Raw genomic sequence first — 23,615 nt, 5'->3', positions numbered from 1 at the left:
GCTACATCACTTCTCTTTCATTTTCATTTTCTTTAATACAGTTCCCAGACATTTTGCCTTTGATAATTGTGAAGAGATCAGTAGGTAAAATAACCAGAGATACTTTACCAAGGCAGAATAGCTCAAGATCCTCTACTGTCTCCATTATGCTTTCAAATAATATTGCCAGGATATAAGGTCATGTGAAAAATTTTACTGGTGCTGTCTACATTTATTAATAGCATACTTTCCTCTTGTGTCTTTTGTATGTCCCTGAGAAAAGACATTCTTAATTTCTGCATTGTAAAGCTCATCTTAGAACTGTATTCCAGTTCTCGTAACTGAAAAATAACAGTCAAAATTCAGTGTGTTTCTTTTGTTTCTGAAATTGCATCGTGTTAAACTATTAGTAAGTTAGTTTGTTGGTATCCTTTTCTAGATTAGAGTGTTAAGTAGAGAGTACCTGTCAAAATATGGATCTTTATCTTCATTTTAGTAGTATACTGATAATCAGTTATGGACTTCACAGGTGGCACAGTGGTAAAGAATCCACCTGCCAATGCAGGAGATGGAAGAGACTTGAGTTTGATTCCTAGGTTGGGAAGATGTCCTGGAGGAGGAAATGGCAACCCACTCTAGTATTCCTGCCTGGAAAACTCCATGGACAGAAGAGCCTGGTGGGCTATAGTCCATTGGGTTGCAGAGTCAGACATGACTGAGGGACTGAGCATGCAAGCATGATAATCAGTTACTATCCATAAGTGACTAGTAGGAGGCAAAAAATTATATACTAAATGGAGGTAGTTGTATGATTTGAATATTTGATTGTATTGGTCCCCGTGATCCTCCAGTACGTATACCTCCGTATTAGGACTCTGCTTTGTACTGAAATCTAACATCTTCAGAGCATGTTATCACCTAGACAAATAATCACTAGCAAAATGTGTCCTTGATTTTATTTCTTCTTAATTTTTCATGAACCTTTTCTGCTAGCACTGAAAAAAAGTGTTGACATCATTGGGTAGATTAGAGCTAAGTCTGATTCTAGTCAATATACTGATTTGTTGAATTATATTCAATCAGAAGTTTTTAAGGAAAACACCGTTGTGTTCCTTTTTCTATCTGTTTCCTTTGTGCTGTCATCAGACATATTAGGCATGTGTTTCTTTTGGTTAAATACTTAGAAGTGAATTGGCTGGGTTGCATGGTAGGTATATATCTTATTTTTAAAGTAAAATAATTGGTAAGTATATATTTGATTTTTAAGAAAACTACCAGATGGTTGTATCATTTTATACTCTTGTCATTAGTATATGAGCATTTCAGTACCTCCACGTACTTGGAAACACTTGTGAATAAGTTCTTTAATTATGTTCTTTGTTAAAATTGCTTTGGCTATTCTAGATTCTTTGAATTTCCATATAAATCTTAGAATTTCCTTGGTAGTTTCTACAAAAATGCCTGTAGGAGTTTTAATTAGGTTTATTTTGAATCTTGGGGAGAATTTAGGCAACACTGTCATTTTAACAAGACAATTTTCTAATCCATGGACGTGCTATATCTTTTTGTTTTGGTATAGGAGGTAAGATATTTTGACATTAACATTAAACCACTGAGAGCTTCACATTTATTGTTTGAACATTGGTATCAAAAGTTGGAAAATACTCCCCTCCTTTTCTTTCTCCCCTTCTGTTTTTCTTCTTCTATATCTTTTCTACTAAAAGCAAATTTATCACAGGATTTTTTTTTTTTTTTTTTTAGATTTCTTTATTTACCAGGCTGTGGTGGGTCTTTGTGGCTGCACATGGGCTTTCTCTAGTTGTGGTGAGCAGGGCCTTGTCTTTGTTTGGTACACAAGCTTCTCATTGCAGTGGCTTCTCGTTGCAGAGCACAGGCTCTCGGGGCGTGGGCTCAGAAGTTGCAGCTCACAGGCTCTAGAGCATCAGCTTGGTAGTTGTGGTGCATGGGCTTAGTTGCTCTGCGTCTTGTGGGATCTTCCTGGACCAGGGACCGAACCAGTGTCTCTTGCATTGAACTGGTGTCCCTTGCATTGCAAGGCGGATCCTTAACCATTGGACCACCAGGAAAACCCCACAGGTTCAGTTTTTAATTTATATCCTATCTTTGTCCTCTTCTATTATTAAAAAATTTAATGTTTTTATTTAAAAGAGGTGCCCAGATAAACTTTTAAAAAATTGAGATGTGATTGATATATAACTTTGTGTTAGTTTTAGGTGTGCAATATGACTTGGATATGTATGTGTTGCGAGATGATCACTGCAATATGTTTAATTAACATGCACCATCACATCATATCACATAGTTACAAAAATTTTTTTCTTTTAAAATATATCTGCTCTTCCAGCAACTTTAAATATATAATACAGTATTATTAACTATAGTTAACATGCTGTACATTACATCCCCAGGACTTATCATATAATTGGGAGTTTGTACCTTTTGACCACCATCACCATGTCTCTTGTATTAGTTTTAGTTATGCCGAACTTTTTTTATTCATTCAGAGTCCAAGCTGTATTAATGAGGTCCACTTATAGAAGGTTGACTATCATTTCTGTACTTCCCAGCCTGTTGCTTTCTTCTTCCTATATGAATTACCACTTGATTAGGTTTTTCGTTTCCACTGTTTCTTTAAAATATAAGCAAATATGTATATATATTCCTATTTCCTCTCAGCCTCAGCAGAGAAGGCAGCATAGTATACTTTCTGTATTTTGGTATTTTAATTTATTGATATGCTCTAGATATTACCTCATATGCTATGTAGAAATCCTCATTTCTTTTTACAACTACCTGTTACTCTATTTTGTGAATTTACTATGGTTTATTTAACTGGGGCCCCGTTGATATGGATACTTGTTTTGTTTGTAGTCTTTTACTATTATAAAAATAATATTGCCAATAACCTTGTGCATATTTTTTTTTTTTTTTGCCAAGTGATCTTTGGGATATTTTTTCTAGAAATGATGCCACTGATTCAGAGTAGATGTATAGGACATTTTGCTAATATTGTTCCAGTTTCCCTCCATAGTGGTTGTATCATTTTTCCTACCAGTGATACATGAGAGTGCCTATTTCCCCACAGCATCACAAAAAAAATTTCAGACTTTGGAATTTTTGCCAATCTGATAGCTCACTTTTCTTTAAATATATACCAGTTTCTTTATCTATTTTTTTTTGGTACCTCAGACTTTTCTTTTGGAATTATTTTCCTCCTCCTTGTTGAAACAAATCCTTGAGAATCCCTTGCATGTACTTGGCTTAGGATTCTCTGTGCTTCCTGAATCTTTGGTTTCATGCATTCTAATTCGAGAAAATTGTTCACTGTTATTTCTTTAAATAGTGCCTTTTCCACATTCTGTTGTCTTCCTAGTTTTTCTTCCTTACCTTTTAACTAGCACTTTTATGTATTCCTCCTCTCTGCTACATTCTGAGTAGTTTATCCCATGGCAATTTATTCAGTTGTCTCTTCTAGGTACGTTATTCTCTTTTTTGTTGTGTCTAACTGTTTAACTTAAGCAATACATGTTTGTCTCATTGATATTTGTAATTTCTGAAAGTTCTATTGTTTCTCCTACTCACATCTTCCTGGTCCTTTTAGGGTATCTTACATGTTCATATTTTCTTTTTTTTAGAAATTCTTTAAACATTTGAGTCATAGTTATTTTGTATTCTTAATCTGATAACATCTGAATATATTGGGTGATGTCTAATACTGTTTTTGAATAGTTTCTGCTGATTTTGCTCATAGTGGCTTGTTTCATCGTGTGCTTTGTGATTTTGAATTGTGTGCATTTCTTCAGATTGTGTGTGGGAATATTGCAAAACCTGAGGTGAGGGTGCATTTTGCAGAGTATAAATGTTGCTTCTGCCAGGTGTCTTTTGACCTTACCAGCCTCCAACCACTTTAAGTTAAATTCTTGACTTTAGTTTCCCAGACCGTGGAGATAGCGTATATTTGAAATTGAAACCTCCCAGAAGGCATGCCTGGGGAATTCTTAAGAGATTGTTTCCTTACCTGCATGCAGAATGAGAAAAATAAGTTCTTTTGTTGTTTCTCTTTGCCAGCTGACAAGAGTTTTTTCTAGCTCATTTTTTTATTCAAGATGTAGTCTTTCAAGGGTCTGTTCTGTCATTTTGCATGGGCCTGAGGCTTTATCTCCTATCCCTTTCTTTTTTAAAAAAAATTTATTTACTTATTTGACTGTGCTGGGTCTTCATTTCTCTGCAGGCTTTTCTTTAGCTATGGCAAGCAGGGCTACTCTCCAGTTGCAGTGCACGGGCTTCTCATTGAGGTGGCTTCTCCTGTTGCGGAGCACAGGCTCTAGAGCATCGGGGCTTCAGTAGTTGCGGCACATGGGCTCAGTAGTTGTGGCTCGCAGACTCTAGAGCACAGACTCAGTTATGGCGTACGGGCTTAGTTGTCCCTCGGCATGTGGGATCCCCGGACCAGGGATCGAACCCATGTCTCCCATATTGGCAGGCAGAGTCTTTACCACTGAGCCATTAGGAAAGCCCTCTTTTATCCCTTTATCCCTCTCTTGATGGTTAAAAATCATGCTTCTAGTTTTCTCATCTGACGACTGCCTCCAGAGGAGATGCAGCTTCATCTTTTACTTACCTCTAGGTTTCAAGTTCCTTTTTGGTTTTGACCTCAAAAAATTTGCTTAATTCCTCTGAATCTGGTCATCATACAGATGGATAAATGGATAACTGTTACATTTTATCCAGCATTTCTAGGTAGAATTAATCCTACAAAAATGCTGGTGTTACAGCTGCTGAGCTCCTGAGCAGTTGAAAATCAGCATGTAAATTTTCATTCTCCCTAGACTTAACTACTAATAGCCTACTGTGACCAGGAGCCTTACTGATATTTTAAACAGTTGCTTATTAACACAATTCGTATGTTGTATGTGTTGTATGCTACATTTTTGCAATACAGTAAGCTAGAGAAAAGAAAATGTTATTTAGAGAAGCATAAGGAAGAGAAAATACATTTATAATACATATATGCATTTATTGAAAAAAATGCACATATAAGTGGACCCATGCAATGCCAACTTTGTTGTTCACAGATCACCTGTGTTTTATATCAGAAGCAGTTCCCTTCCCCACTCCACCCCCAGAATATGTGGTCCAGATGTAATTTTCTCACTATTGCTTACTTAACATGTTATAAACAAAGAACAGCATAAAATACTCAGGCTCTTAAAGTCTCAACTCATCTGATTTACTGTTTATAAAATGGAATGTTATATGGTTGCTATAATTCAGAGAATATTTTTTGCATTTATTTCTTTCTGTAGTTCTTCATCTTTTCCTTATTCTTATAAAAGTAATGGTGATTGTACAACATTTGAAACATAATTAGTCAATAGTAAAAAGACAACCAAGTTTTTAAATGGACAAAGGATTTGAACAGGCATTTTTCCAAAGATGATATATAGATGGACAATAGGCATGTAGAAACATGTTTAACATCATCATTAGAGAACTAAAATTTAAAAACCATAATGAAATGCTACTTCATACCCTCAGTGGCTATAATAAAAAAGATGAGCAGTAGCAAGTATTGGTGAGAATGTAGAGAAATTGGAACCCTCATACATTGCTTTATGTATGAGCATACATATAGGATTGTAAAATTGTAAAATGGTGCAGCCACTTTGGAAAACAGTTTGGCAGTTTCTGAACATGGTAAGCATAGTGTTGCCATAAGACCCAGCAATTTCACTGCTATGTATATACTCAAGAGTAATGAAAAAATATTTCCACACAAAAACTTGTACATGAATGTTTATAGTAACATTATTCATAGAACTCAGAAAAGTGGAAACAACTCAAATGTCTGTCAACTGATAAGCAAAATGTAGTCTGTCCTACAGTGGGCTGGTATTTGGCAATAAAAAGAACCTTGAAGACATTATGTTGAGTAAAGCAGTCCAGTCACGAAAGACTACCTGTTGTCCAAGTCCATTTATGTATGATAGCCAGAATAGACAAGTAGATACAGAAAGTAGATTAGTGGTATCTAGGGATAGGGCAGGAAAGGGGAGATATAATGGGTAGGGACTGCTTATGGTTACAGTGTTTCTTTTTGGGGTAATGAAAATGTTCTAAAATCATATTATGGTAATGGTTGTACAATTCTGCGAATATAGTGAAAAACTATTGAATTCTTTAACTGGGTGAACTTTATGATATGTAAGTTACATATCATTAATATTTTTGAAAAGGGGAATGGTAGGGGAAGGAGTCAATAGACATGTATAGTCCATGTATCCCTTTATCCTAAGTTGTAGTTAAGAGTTAGATATATCTCACATGGTGATTCCCACTGTGTTGGAAAATGGCATACTTCAGCTTAATTGGTGCGTCTTTTTGGTATGATGACTGATAATTGAAATCTTGGATTCTCTAGTTCCCACGTCACCTATTAGCTGTGTGATCCTTGCCATGTTTCATTACCTTGTACTTTGTTCCTTTGTTTATAAATCTAGGGTAATTCCTGCTTTTCCTACCTCAGAAGGTTGTTGTGAGGTTCAGATGAGAGTGACATAGTACTTTGAAAGCAGTATAGTCCTAAACAAACATATAATAGTATTAAGATTCCTAAAGTTCTCTGTATTTTCTTTCCACAGGAGTAAAACACAAATCTTTTCTAACAGTTGAGGACTGTTTTGAGTTGGGCAAAGTGGCCTACACAGAAGCAGATTATTACCATACAGAACTGTGGATGGAACAAGCACTGAGGCAGCTGGATGAAGGCGAGGTTTCTACCATTGATAAAGTCTCTGTTCTAGATTATTTGAGCTATGCAGTATACCAGCAGGGAGACCTGGATAAGGCGCTTTTGCTCACAAAGAAACTTCTTGAACTAGGTATGTTAGTTTGGCCTAATTCAAGGTTAAGGATATATTGGGGGATATATAGATATACTAATTATAATTGTGTGTGAGTATGTATATCTGTCATATAGTTTTGGTACGTTTTGTCACAAGTCAAGAGCTCATCTGTCAGACATACTTTATCTTTCTGTTCATCCTCTAAATAAATGGCAACTGATTTTTCTCACCTAATAGTACTATAAGAGTAGCTGTGTTTCTCTGCTCTGTACTTCTTAGGAACTTCAAAATTGAATCGAACATAGCTAACTCAGTCAAAAATGTTTATTTGCCATGTTGCCATATTAAATATTAACCAGTATCCTTTGAAGGAAATTTTTGGTTTACTGAATTTCCTGTTTGGAAATTTGAAAGTGATTTGAAATGTCAACCTAAATAAAAAGGTAAAATGAAGCAAACTCATAATTGTCAAAAAGATGAGTTTATTCAGGAATAGCAGAGGAACTGCATTTGGGACATGCAATCTATAGGAAGCTACAGGTAAGTCCGTTGAGGGTTTGAAGTAGGGCAGGGAATATAAAGAAGCGAGAGTTCAGTTAGAGTTTGTTGAAATCAGAAACAAATGGGGACCAGCATTGAACATTCCTTAGGCAGACAAAACCCTCCAGTCATACAAACAAAGCTCGATTTAGCTTACTTTGTAAGACCATCTCAACCTGGGTCATTTCTTGTTCATGCCCCTGGAAACTGTAAGCAAAATTTCCCAAGATTGATATGAGGCAACCCCTGACCAATTCCCTGAAATTTAAGAAAATTCCAGTATTGTCAATTTTCTGAAAATCAGGCCTTTATGGGAAATCAGTCTCTCAGTCTTTAAGTTTTGTGTTCCTCAGGGCACATGCATGAGATTTTCCATTTAATATCTTCCAGTTCCATCAGAGATTGAAATTCTTTCACAGAAATAAATAGAATGAAAATATATTTGATTGTCATATTTAAATATTAGGAAAATGTGATACGAAGATTTTACCACTAGTATTTTTAACAGGGATGTAGTGTTTCTCCAAGTATGATCCAAAGGCCAATGATCAGAATTACTTGGATGCTTATTAGAAATGAAAATTCCTTGATCTCACCCCAAACCTACTAACTTAGAATCTGTGGTGGTGGAATTGTATGCTAAAAAAAGTCATGTGGCCTTTGGTATATAATGAAGCTTTAAAACTTAAATTCTTTTTATGAATAGGTAAATATGTATATGTTAGGAGTCAAACAATTCAAAAGGATTGATCATCTGAAATAAGCTTTTGAAATTAGCTTATTTCTTAGTTGAGTGAATTGATAAATTGAGATATTCATTTAGCCCTTTCCCCCCAGTATTTTAAGTGATTTTTTTCCTCCTGACTTAAAAATACTTCATTCATTTTAGAAAAAATTTTAAAAGTAAAAAAAGATACAGGAGAGTCACCATAAACCAATCACCCAGAGATACCTACCAATTTTTTTCTTTCCTTGTAGCATACCCTCTTCTCCCCCCATTTTTCCATTTCTTTTACAAAATTAGCCTCATATTCTGTACATCACAACATATTATAATTAGTTTCTCAAAGACAAGAAGTATTTTACAAATCTAAGGCTGGATTTTTTAAAAACACTTCAATTAATGTCACAAGTGAACTTTCTGTGTCCTAGTCTGTCTTCTTCATTTGTGTGTGTGTGTGGTGGTTTATATTTTTTTCCTCCCAGATGGGTGGAGTAGTCTTCCTTCCCCCTACTAAAAGATAGCTAAAAGTTATGACTAGCAATTCTGAGGCAGTTAGTGGATTCTGGCTTATTTGAAAATTATATTTTTAGTTTCTCTTTTCTGTCTCACTTAGAATTTTGGGACTGAAATGCACTCAGCCCTCAGAAGTAGACTGTGTTCAGCATTTATAATATTATCTGTGGTAAAGGTTACCTTTGAACTGTATACCCTGTCTTTCCCATGGTCATTACATTTCAATCTTAGAAAAATCTTTTCTCTTGTTTAAAATAAGTTTTATCAGTAATACTTTAAAATTCATTTGACATCGAATTGATCATAGTTCCTTTGGCTGCTTAGTAACTTGTCACATGGAACATTCTCAAAGTAAAGGCAATAATTACTACTTCGAAATAGATGGCTGATTCCATCTCCAGAACTCTCTTTATATGTGGCAACTGTACATCTTGATTTGCTTGGGGCAGTACTGATTCACACCTGTTGTTTTGGTATAATAATTTTCATTAATGCCTCCTTGCACTCTCATAAAGCAACCTGGTTTGGAAGGTAAATTACATGTTCCTCCACTGTATCTTATGCTCATGCTTGAACAATTGTAAACTTACTCATGGACATGCTTTCTTTCTTTTGTAATAGATCCTGAGCATCAGAGAGCTAACGGTAACTTAAAATACTTTGAGTATATCATGGCTAAAGAAAAAGATGCCAATAAGTCTTCAGATGACCAATCTGACCAGAAAACCACACTGAAGAAAAAAGGTGCTGCTGTGGATTACCTGCCAGAGAGACAGAAGTACGAAATGCTGTGCCGTGGGGAGGGTATCAAAATGGTAAAGTGGAAAAGCCAATTGTGTGTGTGTGAATGTGCATGTGTGTTTGTACATAGTTCTGGAGAGATTCAGAATTCTTTTAAACTTTTGTGGTAAAAATCAGATTTATTCCTAAAGTATTACATTATGTCACATCACTTTATTGTTGGTGTTGCACTTACTGTGTTCCAACTTCTAGTAAAGTAGCTTTAAAATACGTGTAAGTCAATGGCTGATTCATGTCAATGTATGACAAAACCCACTGAAATGTTGTGAAGTAATTGGCCTCCAACTAATAAAATTAAAAAAAAAAAAAATAAAAAAAAAAAAAAAATAAAAAAAAATAAAAAAAATAAAATAAAACTTGTGACTCATATACCATTACATGCATTTTTGGTAATTATTACCCTTTTCATAGATTAGAAGAGGCTTTGTAAGGTGAGGGATCAGATTATTTAAGAGAAGTGATACAGTTTTTTCTTATATCTTAATGCAAAAGAGATTTCAGCAGTCTTACATAGAAATAATATACCATTCTAACTTATCCTATGAAATGATGGATTTATCTATACAGTGATATCTTGTGGTTTTGCCCCTAGTCAGCCTTGGTAAGACTGCCTAATGTAATGTTTTAGTCTCTTTAAGAAATATTAAAAATGCATAAAGACTTTAAATAGATTTTGGCTTTATAACATTTTTAAAAATACTAAAATGTGTCTGTAAATATCCCTTTGTTTATTGTATATCTATATTATATATTTATACTCAGTTTACCAGAATACTAAAAAGGTAATAGGCCAAAAATAGTACAGTTCAAGCCTTGGGATCATAGGTCTTTTGTTCAGCTTTAGGACTTTTCAGATCCTTTTTATGATGATTATGAATGTGATATACTTTGTTTCTCAATGTTAATTGATCATAGAACCCTTTTTAAAGGAGTATCATGTGGTACTAGTGTTCAGTTGAATGCTGGTGTATGTAGAAGGATTTAGTGAAGTTTTGGAATAATTTTAAGTGAAAGCATTTGAATAGTGTTTAATTTTTCTCTACTACTGATAAACTCAGGCTGGGTTTTATGTTTTGATATTGATGACTTCTTGATATTTGGTGATTTACTGTTGACAGCCTAACCTCTACCAGCAAATAAGTAGATCTTTTCTATGTTGACACTTTTGGTAAGTTCATGGATTCCCAGAGAACATGTTTACTTTTGTTTTGATCTAATGAGTAAATACAAATTAGACTCATGAAACATTTTTTTAAAAATTTCACATGTAAATATTTTAGTGTGTATTGTTTAAAGATAAGAACTTTTAAATGACCACAATACCATTATCATGATATTTCCAGTATCGTTAGTAGTTAGTAGTTCCATAATATCATTAAGTACCTAGTCAGTGTTCAGATTTCCAGTAGTGAGTGGATATTTTTTACTGCCCTTAGAAACTCTTAAATAAGAGAGCAAAATAGAACTATAGGTATTTAACAGAAGTCTGTTAATTTGCCCATTTGTTGATGAGAAACACATGTAAACTCAGCCCAAAATCAAAGGAGCATCCTTTTTCTCAGAATAGTTAAATTGGTCTTATCATCATATAAAAGATATATTTAAAACCTTGGATTTGATTCTTCATAAATAAAGAACAAGAATAAACATAAATCATTACTAGTTCTACTTCATAATATGAAATACTTGTTTAATCAAGAGAAGAATCAGCAATGGCATAACATTGGATTGGCCAAAACATCCATGTGGGGTGTTTTTTTTTTGGTAAGATCTTTTTGGCCAACCCCATATTTAGTTAATGTGATACATAGGTGATTGAAAAGTACATTTGTTGATTTTTGCTGACTTTAATATCTGCTACTAAAAGCACCTGGCTTCTTTAATAACTAATTTTCTCTTTTTCAGAGCCACTGAGTTTCATCTTCAAAAAAAAAATCACTTAAATTTTTTAAAATTGGGAGGCACTTGGGAAACCCTGGTTAGGTTTTTTCCTTTAAGAAACTTTCCTAGGTTCTTCGCAGTTACTTGGTGAGGTTTGGAGCAGGGCTGGTCATTCATTTCGCATTTCTATAATCATTTTATTATTTTTTTCATATTTACAAGGCCTGAACTTTATTTTGATGAGAGAAAGGTTAAAGAGAAACCTCACCATCTCTTCCAGAAAACAATCATTAATAAAACTTTTAAAATTCTGAAGGTCCTGTTTGATGCAGAATATTTGCAGAGTACTATTTCTTTTGCACGTTCTTCCTCAAGTACTCTGTCTATACACCAGCATGATTATTGCTTCTTCATAGGAACAAGCATTAAGAATATTATTATTCTAATATATTTACAATTTTTTAAACTTTTTGTTCAGACTCCTCGGAGACAGAAAAAACTCTTCTGTCGCTACCATGATGGAAACCGGAATCCTAAATTTATTCTGGCTCCAGCCAAACAGGAGGATGAATGGGACAAGCCTCGTATTATCCGCTTCCATGATATTATTTCCGATGCAGAAATTGAAATTGTTAAAGATCTAGCAAAACCAAGGGTAAATAATTTTTTTCTTTTTTTCTCTCCTCAATTTACTTGTGTTTCAGCTTTTCCTTTGCAAGATTATAAAAATGATAATTGACGTGGCAATAACCCCATAGATAGTTTTAGATATTATTGTTGCAAACTAAGGGAATTAACTAAGCTCTGTTTATACCAGTTTTTCTGTTTTTGTTATCAACACATATTGCGTACCTTGTATGTAACCTTGCAACTAGGTTTTAAGCACTGAATTATGAAAATCATAGGTGATATTTTTATTGACACTTAACAGATTTGTGTTTCAGCATCTTCCTTAAAAAGTTTCTATGTACTTTGGAGCCCTGTAATCTCAGAGACTAATCAAAGGCCAACTTTTTATATATAACTTCCATAGTTTTATCTGAAATAATACTTATCTGCCTAGGTACATTATTACTTAACTGGAGGATATCATTGGGCATGAACATCTTGCTAATCTGAAATAATGACATCATAGTTTTCTGGCTTCAACCTACATCATTTATCTTAATAAGAAAGACAATTTATTATAAACACAATCCTATAAGCTTTAGTGTTTAGCATAGAAATTCATCTTTGGTGAGCAAGAATGACCTTTATGCTCTTGCCTTTTTCCCCATCAGCTTGTTCTTAAAATCTGTTTGGTCTTATTGACAGCAAAATACAAACTATGATTATTTTCATAAAGAGGCTGTTAAATAAACACTAGAAATATTTTTGCTCACTTACTATACAGGAGCTGGAAAATATTTCTGTAAAGGTCCAGATAGTAAATCTTTTTAGGTTTTGCAGGCTATACAGTTTGTTATAACTACTCACCTCTGGTGTTGTAATGCAAAAGCAGTCATAGAAAATACATAAATGAGTATGGCTGTATTCCAGTAAAACTTTTATTTCTAGAAGCAAGTGACTGGATGAATTCAGCCCATTGACCATAGTTTGCTGTTCCTTGTCTGAATATCTGTACTGCAGAATAAACTTGAAGTCAGAATGTTTGTTGCTGTTAAGTTTTACTGCTTTTCCAAATGGGTACTTTTTGTTTTTTTACTAAAGATTATGAACTTCTCTGGTGGCTCAGATGGTAAAGAAGTTGCCTGCAATGCAGGAGACTCAGGTTCAACCCCTGGGCCGAGAAGATCTCCTGGAGAAGGGCATGGCAACCCACTCCAGTATTTTAAATGAAAATGGATGTTGTCCAAGGGAGCTCTTATAAATCTTTTAAACAGATAAAAGATAGTGATGTCATATTGTCTTTTTTTTTTTGTTTTGGATTTTAGTCTTTTATTTGTGTCAGTAAACCAAAATTATTGTAGAATATTAATTAGGAATTCATTTCAGGTTGGAGACTGTCTTATATCTCTGAGTTTGGAGACCTCAGTCTTAAAAGGGATGCCTCAATTAGATTATTTGATCAAAAAACACAATGACAATGAAAATTTTATATTCTTGTTAACCTCCGAACCATCTTTCATTTTTAGAAAAAAGTTTAAAATCATTATCTTGGCTGTCATCTGTGTGTTGTTTTTTTTTTAATAATATTTATAAGTTCTTTTCATCAGTCTTTGTGCTCAGTCTAAGATTTTTTCACTGTTTATTTGAAATATATGAGCAAATATCTTGAAGGAAGAAAAGATTGACCTTGAAACTGATTTTTTTCTTTTTAATTAATTTTTTTATTGAAGGATAATTGCTTTACAGAATTTTGTTGTATTCTGTCAAACCTCAACATGAATCAGCCATAGGTATACATATATGCCCTCCCTTTTGAACCTCCCTCCCATCTCCCACACCATTCCACCCCTCTAGATTGATACACAGCTCCTGTTTGAGTTTCCTGAGCCATACAGCAGATTCCCATTGGCTATCTATTTTACATATGGTAATGTAAGTTTCCAGGTTACTCTTTCCATACATCTCATCCTCTCCTCCCCTCTCCCCATGTTCATAAGTCTGTTCTCTATGTCTGTTTCTCCATTGCTGCCCTGTAAATAAATTCTTCAGAACCTTTTTTCTAGATTCCATATATATGCGTTAGAATGTGATATTTATCTTCTCTTTCTGACTCACTTCATACTGGAAAATAGGTTTTAGATTCATTCACCTCATCAGAACTGACTCAAATGTGTTCCTTTTATGTCTGAGTAATATTCCATTGTGTATATGTACCACAACTTTATCCATTCATCTGTCAATAGACATCTAGATTGCTTCCATGTTCTGGCTATTGTAAATAGTGTTGCAATGAACAATGGGATACATGTGTCTTTTTCAACTTTGGTTTCCTCAGGGTATATGCCTAAGAGTGGGATTGCTGGGTCATATGGGTGGTTTTATTCCTAGTTTTTTAAGGAATCTCCATACCATCTTCCATAGTGGCTGTATCAATTTACATTCCCACCAGCAGTACAAGAGTGTTCCCTTTCTCCACACCCTCTCCAGCATTTATTGTTTGTAGACTTTTTGATGATGGCCATTCTGACCAGTGTGAGGTGATATCTCATCATAGTTTTGATTTGCATTTCTCTAATAATTAGTGATGTTGAACATCTTTTCATGTGTTTGTTAGCCATCTATATGTCATCTTTGGGGAAATGTCTGTTTAGGTCTTTTTCCCACTTTTTGATTGGGTTGTTTGTTTTTCTGACATTGAGTTGTTTGAGCTGTATGTATATTTTGGAAATTAATACTTCGTCAGTTGTTTCATTTGCTATTATTTTCTCTTATACTGAGGGTTGTCTTTTCACCTTGCTTATAGTTTCCTTTGTTGTGCAAATGATTTTAAGTTTAATCAGGTCCCACTTGTTTACTTTTGTTTTTATTTCCTTTCTGCTAAGAGGTGGGTCATAGAGGATCTTGCTTTGATTTATGTCATCGGGTGTTCTGCCTGTGTTTTCTTTTAAGAGTTTTATAGTTTCTGGTCTATCTTTGTGTATGGTTTTAGGAAGTGTTCTAATTTCATTCTTTTACATGTAGCTGTCCTGTTTTCCCAGCATCATTTATTGAAGAGGCTGTCTTTGCCCCATTGTATATTTTTGCCTCCTTTGTCAAAAATAAGGTACCCATAGGTGCATGGGTTTATTTCTGGGCTTTCTATCTTGTTCCATTGGTCTGTATTTCTGTTTTTGGGCCAGTACCTTACTGTCTTGATGACTGTAGCTTTGTAGTATAATCTGAAGTCAGGAAGGTTGATTCCTCCAGCTCCATTCATCTTTCTCAAGGCTGCTTTGGCTATTCAGGGTCTTCTGTGTTTCCATATGAATTGTGAAATTTTTTGTTCTAGTTTTGTGAAAACTGTCATTGGTAATTTGATAGGTATCATATTGAATCTGTAGATTGCATTTGGTAGTATAGTCATTTTCACAATATTGATTCTTCCTATCCAGGAACATATTTATGTTTTCTTTCATCAGTGTCTTACAGTTTTCTGTGTACAGTTTTTTGTCTCCTTAGGTAAGCTTAATTTCTCTTTCTGATTTTTCATTGTTAGTATATAGAAATGCAAGTGATTTCTGTGTATTGATTTTGTGTCCTGCAACTTTGCTAAATTCACTGATTAGATTAGCTCTAGTTATTTTCTGATACTGTCTTTAGCGTCTTCTATGTACAGTATCATGTCATCTGCAGACAGTGAGAGCTTTACTTCTTCTGTTCTGATGCCTTTTATTTCTTTTTCTTCTCTAATTGTTGTACTTAGGACTTCCAGAACTATGTTGAATAATAGTGGTGAAAGTGGGCACCCTTGTCTTGTTCCTTATCTTAGGGGGAGTGATTTCAGTTTTTCACCACTGAGAATAATGTTTGCTATAGACTTATCAAATATGGCCTTTACTATGTTGAGGTGGGTTCCTTCTGTGCCCATTATTTGAAGAGTTTTAATCATAAATGGGTACTGAATTTTGTCAGAGGCTTTTTCTGCATCTATTGAGATTATCATATGGTTTTTATCTTTCAATTTGTTAATATGGTGTATTACATTGATTGATTTGCATATATTGAAGAATCCTTGCATTCCTGGAATAAGCCCAACTTGATCATGGTGTATGAACTTTTGGATGTATTGCTGAATTCTCTTTGCTAAAATTTTGTTGAGGATTTTTGCATCTATGTTCATCAGTGATATTGGCCTGTAGTTTTCTTTTTTGTGTGTTGTCCTTGTCTGGTTTTGGTATCAGAGTGATGGTGGCCTAGTAGAATGAGTTTGGAGGTGTCCCTTCCTCTGCAATTTTTTGAAAGTTTTAGAAGGATAGGCATTAGCTCTTCTCTAAATGTTTGATAGAATTCTCCTGTGAAGCCATCTGATCCTGGGCTTTTGTTTTGGGGGAGATTTTTTATCACAGCTTCAATTTCAGTGCTTGTAATTGGATTGTTCATAATTTCTATTTCTTCTTGGTTCAGTCTTGGAAGATTGAACTTTTCTAAGAATCCGTCCATTTCTTCCAGGTTATCCATTTTATTGCCATATAGTTGTTCATAATAGTCTCTTATAATCCTTTGTATTTCTACATTGTCTGTTGTAACATCTCCTTTTTTTGTTTCTAATTTTGTTGATTTGATTCTTCTCTCTTTTTTTCTTGATGAGTCTGGCTAAAGTTTTGTCAATTTTGTTTATCTTCTCAAAGAACCAGCTTTTAGTTTTATTAATCTTTACTATTGTATCTTTCATTTCTTTTTCATTTATTTCTGCTCAGATCTTTATGATTTCTTTTCTTCTACTAATTTTGGTGTTTTTTTATTCTTTTTCCAGCCGTTTTAGGTGTAAAGTTAGATTGTTTATTCGATCTTTTTCTTATTTCTTGAGGTAGGATTGTATTGCTATAAACTCCCCTCTTAGAACTGCTTTTGCTGCATCCCATAGGTTTTGAGTTGTCGTGTTTTCTAGAAATTTTTTGATTTCCCTTTAGATTTCTTCAGTAACCTGTTGGTTATTTAGAAGTGTGTTGTTTAATCTCCATGTGTTTGTGTTTCTTACAGTTTCTTTTTTTTGTATTGATATCTAGTCTCTTAACATTATGGTTGGAGAAGATGCCTGATACTCTTTTTCAGTTTTCTTAAATTTGCTGAGGTTTGATTTGTGACCCAAGATGTGGTCTATCCTGGAGAATGTTCCATGTGCACTTGAGAAGAAGGTGTATTCTTCTGCATTTGGATGGAATGTCCCAAAAATATTGATGAGATTCATCTCATCTAATATATCATTTAAGACTTGTCTTTCCTTATTAATTCTCTGTTTTGATGACCTGTCCATTGGTGTGAGTGGGGTGTTAAAGTCTCCTGCTATTATCGTGTTACTGTCAATTTCTCCTTTTGTGTCTGTTATTGTTTGTCTTATGTATTGAGGTGCTCCTATGTTGGGTGCATAGATATTTACAATTGTTATGTCTTCCTCTTGATCAATCCCTTGATCATTATGTAGTGTCCTTCCTTATCTCTTGTAATATTCTTTATTTTAAGGTCTATTTTGTCTGCTATGAGGATTGCTACTTCAGCTTCCTTAGTAGTTTGGGGTTGATCTTGTAGATATTTTTCCTTCTCTTGTTTTTTTGACTATTAAGTCTGTTTAACATTTGTTGTGAAGCTGGTTTGGTGGTACTGAATTCTCTTAACTTTTGCTTGTCTGGAAAGCTTTTTATTTCTCTATCAGTTTTGAATGAGATCCTTGCTGGGTACAGTAATCTTGGTTGTAGATTTTTCCCTTTCAGTACTTAAAATATACCCTGCCATTCCCTTCTGGCCTGCAGAGTTCCTGAAGCGTGTGGGGTTTCCCTCATATGTTACTTGTTGCTTCTCCCTTGCTGCTTTTAATATTCTTTCTTTGTGTTTAGTCTTTGTTAGCTTGATTAGTATGTGTCTTGGCATGTTTCTCCTTGGGTTTATCCTGCATGGGACTCTTTGTGCCTCTTGGACTTGATTGACTATTTCCTTTTCCATATTGGGGAAATTTTCAACTGTAATCTCTTCAAAAATTATCTCATACTCTTTCATTTTCTCTTCTTTTTCTGGGACCCCTATAATTCAAATGTTGGTGCTTTTGATATTGTCCCAGAGGTCTCTGAGACTATCCTCAGTTCTTTTTGTTCTTCTTACTTTATTCCGCTCTTCAGAAGTTACTTCCACTATTTTATCTTCCAGCTCACTGATTCATTCTTCTGCTTCAGATATTCTTCTATTGATTCCTTCTAGAGTATTTTTAATTTCAGTAATTGTGTTGTTTGTCTCTGAATATTTATTCTTTAATTCTTCTAGGTCTTTGTTAATTGATTCTTGCATTTTCTCCATTTTGTTTTCAAGGTTTTTAATCATCTTTACTATCATTATTCTGAATTGTTTTTCAGGGAGTTTGCCTGTTTCCTCTTCATTTATTTGGACTTCTGTGTTTCTCATTTGTTCCTTCATTTGTGTAGTATTTCTCTGCCTTTTCTTTTTTTTTTTCAACTTATTGTGTTTGAGGTCTCCTTTTCCCAGACTTCAGGGTTGAATTCTTTCTTCCTTTTGGATTCTGCCCTCCTAAGGTTGGTCCAGTGGTTTGTGTAAGCTTAGCACAGGGTGAGATTTATGCTGAGTTTTTGTTTGTTTGTTTGTTTTTCCTGTGATGGGCAAGGCAGAGTGAGGTGGTAATTCTGTCTGCTGATGATTTGGTTTGTATTTTTGTTTTGTTTGTTGTTTAGATGAGACATCTTGCACTGGGTGCTACTGGTGGTTGGGTGATGCCAGGTCTTGTATTCAGGTGGTTTCCATTGTGTGAGTTCTCACTATTTGATACTCCCTAGGGTTAGTTCTCTGGTAGTCTAGGGTCTTGGAGTCAGTGCTCCTACTCCGTAGGCTCAGGGCTTGATCTTGAGTTTTGCGTGGGTCTATATATTCTTTTCATCTGACCAGGTACTCCTGTTCACTCTCAACTGGAGTTCTGCATGCACTTCTGTGTCTGAAGGTGTATTCCTGATTTATTCATGGAGAGAGATGTACTCCACGTTCACCTACTCTGCCATCTTGTCTTCAAACTGATTTTAACATTAGCTTTGCAAACATTTCCATCACTGAAAAAAATTAAAGCAAAAAGTTTGTAATGAGTTACTGAATGTATATAGCCATTCTTGTAATTATAAATTTACTTCAAATTTTAGAAATTTCTTTTCTTCATTTCGCATCCTGTAACCTTTCAAGGAAATTTAGTTTCCAGTCTGTTTTGTTTGTGTACCCTCCATTCATGAAAAAAAATTTTTTTTTAAATATTAAAAATTTAAAAATTAACTGGCTTTCAAGGTTCAACACAGGTGACTGGAAGTTTATGGAGTTATTTTCTCTTTTTAGCCTCCTTTGTAAAAATCCCAGATTTCTGACTGATTGGATAAATGTGATTCCTTTTTTTTTTGTTTTGTAATGCAACTATTTTGATGGTTGGCTTCACAGCTGAGGCGAGCCACCATTTCAAACCCAATAACAGGAGACTTGGAGACGGTACATTACAGAATTAGCAAAAGGTAAGAGATGTGTATGCTGCATATTTTGCCCTCTAATGAGTGTTTTGTACATCCTACAGGAATCATTCATTTAAGGGAAGTAGGTCATTTTCAGTCTCCAGTCAAGTCACCGCCTATTTTTAAGCATGGAAAAACTGTTGTGTTTCACAGGTCTTTCTCTCTAACTAGAAGTTCTGTTTTTAATATTTAATTGATCTATTATTTTTAGGGAGTTAATATACTTTTCATCTCTCTTCAGGTTAGGAATCAAATGTCCAGGAACTGGCCTAGTACTTGTTTTCTTATTCCTTTTTCTTTTTTCTTGCCAAAGATGGAAAAAAAAAAAAAGGCAGCAGCCTGGATTAATCTGGGAGTAGTCTTTGTTTATGTAGTTCTCTCATATTCATAAATATGCTGCAGTGAATTCACATCATTCTTCATGATGATTGTGTTGGCATTTGTTCATGCATTTTATAAAATAACATTGTCATTATGGAGTAATCTGTATTTCTCCTGTTGGAGTCTTTATTTTAAAAAACTTGCTGACTTAAACGTTGGCAATGGAAAGAACAGAGTTATGCTTCAGATCTCAGTCTTCCAAATGCTATTATTTATGAGTTTAGTTGCCTTTTACTTTACCAGAGAGATTTAACGACAGTTACAGCTTGGTGAGAGTTTTAAAAAATGAATTTAAAGAGACTATTCTTTTGCCAAATGATTTGGAGAACATTAAACTTCTAGATCTGAGAAAGCACCTGTGAAACCCAGTGCTATAAATCATTTACATACAGCTTCAAATGATTTAAAAAAAAAGTGAAAGGACAATCTGCAACAAAAATCTGTCAGCCCATTTTTTTCTTGATTTGGAAGTGGCTTTTCTTATCGCCACTTTTCTAAATGTTTCTGCTGATTTGAAACCATTGCCTACCATCCAGACCAATCTGAACCCTTCCAATCACCTGTGGCTTGGCAAAATAAAACAAAAGCCCCAAATTGCCTGCTACGTGAGTAAGCCCTTGTCCTTTCTCTTTTTTTGTAGCTGAGCCGAGCTACAGTACATGACCCTGAGACTGGAAAATTGACCACAGCCCAGTACAGAGTATCTAAGAGGTAAGGGAGTAATGGGAAGAATTTTAGTCATATTTGGACTATTTTCTTTCTTGAGAGTCTAGTTTTCACAAAACCCATCTTATGGTTTCTAAGACCTCGGCTATTAGGCATAGGTATTTGATAGCTGTGCATGACTTTTCATGATGGACATGGTTATGGGGAAGTTGATAGAGGTTTTTCAAAGTGACTTGCTAGGTTTTAAAATGCCTGCTGAGATAGCCCACACACCCTACCTGGTAAGTGAAGTTGTGTTATCATATTAAAGTAACAGAAGTTCCCAAAGACACTCCATAGAACAAGGCCTAATTTAATTTGTAGTAAAGCAGGGGCTTAAAAATCTCAGAGTGACTCAGTAGCTATAGGTAGTGAGAATGACACCTTGAAAGGTTACCTAAAAAGTCCTCTGTAAGTCAGTTGATTGCAAATTCTTTTTTTTTTAAACAATATTTAAGAGAATCTTAAGTTATTGGCTGATAGGTCACCGAAATAATTTTTAATAAAAGATCACTATGTAACTTGTAACTATATATAACTTAATAGAAGCTCACAAAATAAATGATGTTATTTCAACAGAACTCTTTTTCCATCTACTTATTTGTATAAATAAAGTTTCTCAGTTCTCATGAAAATAGAAGTGTCATTGAGCTGAATTCTGTCTCATTGTAGCAACAAGTAATATTTATTCACATATAATACTTAATTGAAAATAAACTAAGCTTCATCTCCTTAGGAATATTTTAATATATTTTCATTTTTTATATTTGATGATGATTGTTTAATTATGCTCTTTAGATTGCTGTTGTTCAGTTGCTAAGTCATGTCCGACTCTCTGGAACCCCATGGACTGCAGCATGTCAGGCCTCCCTGCTCTTCACTATCTCCCAGAGTTTGCTCAAATTCATGTCCATTGAGTCAGTGATGCTATCTCACCGTCTCATCCTCTGCCGTCCCCTTTTCTTCTTGCCCTCAAATCTTCCCCGGCATCAGGGTCTTTTCCAGTGAGTTGGCTCTTCACATTAGGTGGCCAGAGTGTTGGAGCTTCAGCTTCCAATGAATATTCAGGGTTGATTTCCTTTAGGATTGATTGATTTGACTTCATTGCTGTCCAAGGGACTCTCAAGAATCTTCTCCAGCACCACAATTCAAAAGCATTGTAATATCCCATTCTAGGAGACATGTTTTTTTGTTTTTTTTTTTTAACAGTTCAGCCTTTATGTTACAGGAAATTTATATTTTTATCAGTTTACATAAATATTTTGTTGTGGAGAAGTATCATGTGATGAATAAGACTTTTAGTCATAAAAATATATCCCTCTTGGAGAGGGCTTCTCAGTCTCAGCACTGTTGACATTTTGGATCAGATGATTGTTGTTTATTGACTGACCTGAGGCTTGTAGGATATTTAGCTGCATCTCTAGTGCCCGCTGAGCACCAGCACCCTTCTGTCACCAGTTGTGACTATCAAAAATGTCTTCAGACATTGTCACATGTCTCCTGGTAGGCAAAATTTCCACCACCATCCCTGGGAATTCTACCTCTCTACCCCTGTTAAGAACCACTGTTTTAAGATAGGAATGGAATGAAAATGCAAGTTCAAGGAGAAAAAGGGAAGACTGATGTAAAATTTTCAAGCATTTAAAAAATGCTTCATTCATGTATTTTCTTAAGTGGATGATGATGGGCATAAAATCATCATGGTATTTAGAGTCCACTGGATACATAAAAAAATAATCATTTCTCAGAAATTACCACTGTTTTCAGTATGACAGAATTAAATTTTTTGAAACTCTTGGGATGAAAAATTTCATTTGTCAGCTAAAAATTGTGCAAAGGAGTACATAGATTTTAACAACTAATTTAGGAGGCAAACAAAAAATAGCATTGCTCTGTAAGTCATAGCAAAAGTACTATAAAGACTATACAGAATGCATTGATTTGTTTTCTTAATTACTTTTTTAAGGCAAAGCTTTATGTTCTTTATGTATTAACCTTCAGTATCCCCACATACATATTCTGGTATACTGTCTGTCCTATACCACTAGCTACCCCCTTACCCCAATCACATTCCTGTAATGTGATTTTGATGTTTGTTAATACTAATACAAGGTAAGGATTTGCAATAATTAATTTGGATAAACATGTTAAACCATGATTATAATGCTTCTGTGCATTGTATAATAATTAACCCTCATTTGAAGTTAAGTACACTAATTTTCCATTTATAGAACCTTTTCATGTCTAAAAAGAGAGCTCATCTATTTTTAAAAATATATAAATCCATTATATATTTTATTAGAGATAATTACATGGTTTTAGGCTTTTTTTTTTTTTTTTAAGTGTCATAAAGCTAGTAAGTATCTAAATTCTCCAGATTTGGATGTTTTTAGGAAGCACTTAAAACAAAATTTTATGAACTTAGTGTTTTCGAAGTCATTTTTGGAAATTTTCTATATATACAATGGACTTTTTGACAAAATATTCAGCCCACAGAGTCACTGGACTCTTACCAAAAGTCAAATTACTCTTGGAAAGGTGATCCAAACCTTTTTTTCCCCTCTTTGGACCTAAATATTTCTAAACATTCTGAGCTTAGTTTTGAAAATATTATAATTTCATAGCTCTGGATTTTTGAGAAAGGTATAGTCATACTTTATATTATATTTAACAACAGAAGATACTTAGTAACATTAGACACATTGAAAGAGTGATAACACCACAGTAAATTCACACAGACTTGGCAACGTATGCAGCGTGAGTGTGTGTTTGTGTTCAAAACAACCTAGTAAAAAAAGAATTCCATAGCACAGTGGTTTTCATTTTTACTCTAAAGGAAAAATTTTCATCAGCCCTTTAAAAAATAAAATCTTTAAAGTGAGAGAGAGGTCTTAATAGTCAAGGAAGGAATTTGCTCCTTGAAATGTCCAGTACATTTCATATTTTAACAAATGAAAAGCTTTTACTATTTTGAAAATTTAATGTCTATTGAGAGATTTTCTACCCATCACTGTAAATCTGAAATTTGGAGAAAGTGAAATAAGTGAGTGTTTTATGTTTTCTTCATATTTTATACCTCTGAAGAAGGCATCT

The 23,615-nt window shown here is 34.4% G+C and overlaps 1 protein-coding gene across 2 annotated transcripts in view; it reads left to right on the top strand.

Moving 5' to 3' along the window:
• Positions 1–23,615, top strand: part of P4HA1 (prolyl 4-hydroxylase subunit alpha 1) — a 95,106-nt gene that overhangs the window by 46,652 nt on the left and 24,839 nt on the right. Inside the window, exons 6-9 of one of the 2 annotated variants that reach the window (XM_065922557.1) lie at positions 6,642–6,881; positions 9,244–9,437; positions 11,783–11,959; positions 20,458–20,528. In XM_065922557.1, the coding sequence (XP_065778629.1) occupies positions 6,642–6,881; positions 9,244–9,437; positions 11,783–11,959; positions 20,458–20,528 (682 nt within the window). Of the gene's footprint in view, positions 1–6,641; positions 6,882–9,243; positions 9,438–11,782; positions 11,960–19,368; positions 19,440–20,457; positions 20,529–23,615 lie in introns of both variants that reach the window. The other variant, XM_065922556.1, reaches the window with a different exon arrangement.

This window comes from Muntiacus reevesi, chromosome 2 (assembly GCF_963930625.1).
Source record: "Muntiacus reevesi chromosome 2, mMunRee1.1, whole genome shotgun sequence".
In the NCBI taxonomy this organism is placed as follows: domain Eukaryota; kingdom Metazoa; phylum Chordata; class Mammalia; order Artiodactyla; family Cervidae; genus Muntiacus; species Muntiacus reevesi.
The sequence above is the reverse complement of the archived record's forward strand: the minus strand, read 5'-3'. Positions and strand labels throughout refer to the sequence as shown.